Source organism: Pygoscelis adeliae, unplaced genomic scaffold (assembly GCF_000699105.1).
Source record: "Pygoscelis adeliae isolate BGI_AS28 unplaced genomic scaffold, ASM69910v1 Scaffold171, whole genome shotgun sequence".
NCBI lineage: Eukaryota > Metazoa > Chordata > Aves > Sphenisciformes > Spheniscidae > Pygoscelis > Pygoscelis adeliae.
The window spans coordinates 8,150,016-8,154,261 of NW_008824186.1; the positions used below are offsets into that span (position 1 = coordinate 8,150,016).

At 40.5% G+C, this 4,246-nt stretch overlaps 1 protein-coding gene across 1 annotated transcript in view; it reads left to right on the top strand.

Annotated features, from left to right (window-relative positions):
• The window catches only part of ANO1 (anoctamin 1, calcium activated chloride channel), an 83,627-nt gene that overhangs the window by 50,787 nt on the left and 28,594 nt on the right, over window positions 1–4,246 (top strand). Inside the window, 2 exon segments of the mRNA XM_009334538.1 lie at window positions 437–492; window positions 2,039–2,080. Of these exon segments, the coding sequence (XP_009332813.1) occupies window positions 437–492; window positions 2,039–2,080 (98 nt within the window).

Below are 4,246 nucleotides of genomic sequence, written 5' to 3' on the forward strand. Positions count from 1 at the left end.
TGTCAATTCAAAACTTTGTGTGGATGATGCGTGCGTATGCGTGTTCCCGTATGCCATCAATTCCAGCCATATTCTTCTTGTGATCGAGCCTTCTGCTACACACTTTCAAATCTGCAGGCTTGCCCTTAAATCAAACTGACCTTTCAGAAAATGTAATTTATTTTAATGACTAATTTCAAGTCATTGGCTTCTAATTCTTGATTCTCAAATATATATGACTTCCTCTTGCTCTCTGCAGTTTTCCATTTCATAAAATGAGTAATGTTTAATAACCTATATGATTAAAAATGAAACTACATGGAAAGGAATGAGATGGCAGAAAAATCATTATCTGACCAAATGACTGTTATTTTGAGGGAAATCTCCAGGAAGGATGATAAAGTGAGACTGTCTAACCTCGAAATTGTAAATAACTATCATGTCTTTATTTTTCAAGGGATCACCAGTCTGCTTGCCAATGGAGTTTACAGTGCTGCATATCCTTTGCATGATGTAAGTGATCTTGGAATATATTGTACACGTCTACTATCTGACACCAAGAAATCCTTAATGTGTTACGTATTAACGGCATCATCCCAAACACCAGTGTTCGGATCCTGACCTCCTGCTCACTTGTATTGCGATCGCAGTAACTTCTGCAGGTCGTTTCCAGCACTCTGCTCACTTTTAATGAATTCCCCACCTCTGTTCTACCCTTGATGATCACAAGTGACATTTGAATGTAACGTTAGAAGAGTTGTTTTGGTGGCTTAGCAAACAAAATGCTTCTGTTACTTTCTGACCTTCTGCTCCCGAGGTCCCTGGCATCAGTGCTAGGAAACATAGTTATTCCTGGGGCACCAAGTGGCTAGTTCCCTCATCCACATCTCCCTGGCATTCCCCTTGCAAGTACGGAGATGTCAGTGGCTATGTGTCCGTGCGATTGGTTGCCGCTGGAGGAAAAACCATAAGCAAGAATTTGAAGTGACGTATTTCATGGGACTGGATGTGACCGCAGACCTTCTTACTGATGAAATCTGCTTTTGAGCAGTTCAGTAAGATGTGAAGAGTGTGTTCAACTATAGTGTTCGTCAAGAGGATTAGAGAGAGGCAGGGAATTTTGGTGGCACTCATACCCGAGTTGGGGATCCCCATCCTGCCAGAGGTGCACAGCAGTCGGATGCTGATGACATTTTTACTTAGAGGTTCAAGGTACGACTAGAACTGACAAACAGACGCTCTTAGCTAGACCCTTACAGAAAGGCTTGACAGATGTCGAGGGGACGTGGCAGTCGTGCTGCTCACGATGTACTGGCTGTGTGAGCGCACAGGGGCTGTCGAGCCTGGTGCCGTTTTTCCAGTGTGGGATGTGAAGATGAAGTGTGTCTTCCTAGTTTTCTGCTCCGCTCAACTCGCACTGGTTTTACATGGGACCGCGAGTGTTTTATCTCGGTGTAACCGAGACCAGAACAGCCTCTTTATTTGCCTGATGTTTATCATAAATGTCAGGCACTCTTAAACTACAGCGATATCGCTTAGAAATCCAGAAAGGTTAAATAAACTTCTCTGCATGAGCTTGTCTCGTGTCTTTAGACAGCTACTGATAGTCTTGTATATAAGTTATTTATTGTCTTAGTTTACTCCTTTATCGTATTTAAAAATAGCTCCAAATTAAAACCTCAAATCTAATCAGCCCTGAGTGTTTGGAGAGTCTGGATAGGGATCAGCTCTCTTGGCTGGTCTCTTCTCTTTCAAGTGGACTGAGCTGAACCCCAAATACCGTGGCAATACCGCATCCTTTCCCTTGACATTTTTAGGCCGCCTTTATCACTTATTCATTCCTTTTTCCCCAGTGACAGACATTATTACTCTTTCTTAATGTGCCTGACGACAGAAGACAAAGTGCGCTATGACAAATGAACTCCTAAAATACAGCATTATTTTACAGATTGCTTTTTCTGTTTTTGATGCATTAAGTGAGTGGGATACATGGGTATGCAAGATGCAGAGCACCTCTGGGCGCGACTCACTGAATGACGCAGATTTTCTTTTTTTAAAGGGTGACTATGAAGGTGAAAACGTTGAACCTAATGACAGAAAAGTAAGTTGCTGTAAAGGGGGTTTAACATATTCGCAAGAGTCTCAGCCTGAAGAGTCACCTGTTGGAATCTGGACGTTTGCCAAGATTTCACAGAAAATACCGCAAAAAGGCACTAAATGCCAAGCCGTAGAAGTACAGAAGTACTTTCCAGTGTTTAAATTTGCCCGAATGTGGAATGCAGTATGGATACGTATAAATTACCGAGCTCGATAATGATACGTTTCTTGCCATGTTGGTAAGAGTATTGACAGCATTTACGTATAACTCCGCCTAAAGTTCAGATAATGTCATTTCAGGCCGGCTGTGATGAGAATATGCTCAGTCATATTCTGGTATCCGTATCTGACATAAATCCTGCTTCACTCCGTGGCGAGCTCCGGTCTCAGCACTGCAACCTCTGCTGAACTAATGTGCTGCTGATCTGGAGCGTGAGGATCAGAATTGGGTGGGGGAGAAGGGAGGCAGTTGAAAACACAAGCATAAAAGTTATTGGGAAAGATAAAGGTTGAATATTTATCAGAAATGAGACATTCTCTGCAAAGCTTTAATGTGCGCTGTTTGGCCAGAAACCGCCCTGTGGATGTGTACTGATGCATTGCATCACTTTTCACATAAGTCTGTGGCTTAAATTGTGTTTTTATTGTCTGTATACTGAAAGACATTTGCTCATTGTAGTAAAACGAATAGGAATTATTCTAAGGAAATACGTTTCATAAGACAAAGCAAATTTTTCACCCTTTGCAAAAACGCTGATTTCTTAAATTCAGAGCGCAATTACTACGTGCTCCCGATCACGCTTCTCTGAAGAAGACAGGCTTTTTTTCTGTGTATCAGACAAAAACTGAAGCAGAGGGGTTACAACCAGTTCTCTCGGGAGGAGCTACGAAATTTGGGTGCCATATATGTTGGGCTTTCAGACTTGAAATTTTGCCTTTCCAGTTTGTTGCGTGTCCAAAGAAATGCTGTGGACATTCAGGTCGTAGGAAAAGCAGATCTAAAGCCCTTCAGGTTGGTCATATAAAAATAGGTACCCAAAATTAAAGGTCTGTTGAGCCTTAAGGTGCAAATGGCTTATCAAAAGACAGCGGCTGTTATTTCCCCCCCTCTATTGATTTGTGTTAAAAATACCACATACCTGTCATTTCATTATTAAGCAACACATTGCTCAACCAAAAATAGGATGGAAGTCCATGTCTTCTCAAAGCGTCTGGATTATCATCTTTATTACTAACTTTTCAAACCTCACACATTCACTCATTTCACAAGTTCACTGTGTGTTTGGAAATGTTTACCTTGGCTTTTGACTTCCAGTTCCCTCAAATAATCTTTTGGTGTGTTTGGCATGTCTCTTCTGGTTTCTTGAAGTTTTCTTTAATCTAATCCAGTGCTAGGCCAGGCTTGTGCCTTTTTTAACAACAAAATTAAAGATTTGAGGCCTAGAAATGAAGTAAATATTTAGGGCTAGTGCGCTGATCTCCTCTAATCATGTCTTTGAAGCTGTGCTTTGAATATCAGGCTGATAAATGTCAGGATAAATGAGATAATTCATTTGTACTTTAGGCACAAATTTGGTTTGAAGTATTGTACAAAACTGAAACATGGCACTGATGCAAAATCTCCATAGCTTAGTATTTTCCTGATATGCCTGACCAGCTTAGATCACAGAAAAGGAATCTAATTTCCAGCACAAACTTAGCTTGTAAAAATGAAGTAAAAAAGAATAATAAAAGGAAGGGTCTTAGCTAGTGCACATGGATGTTGAGGTGTCCCAAATCATTAATTGTTTCCCTGACACAGCAGCTGGCCTTAATCTTTTGGAAAATGTGGTTGAAAGAAACCTAAAGCAGAATAAAAATAAAATTTGCAAGAATGTTGCTGTTTAATAAAGGCCTGCCTTTAGGTTTCAGTTTCTGCTCTTACTATGGTAAGGAAACTAATAAAGTTTAATGATTTTGGGTTGCAGAGGAGAAAATCCACAGTCCACTTATATTTTTGACGTCGTATTTCTGTAAAAGTAAAGCGGTTGTATTTTTTTTTTTTTTAATGACTTGAACCATTTGCAGGAGAATTACAGCAGTTCACCTTGGAAAGTTTGTGTTAATGATTTGGCAAGAGAATGGCAAAACTGCTCTAGAAACACTCTAGAAACGCTGTATGGCTTCTCCG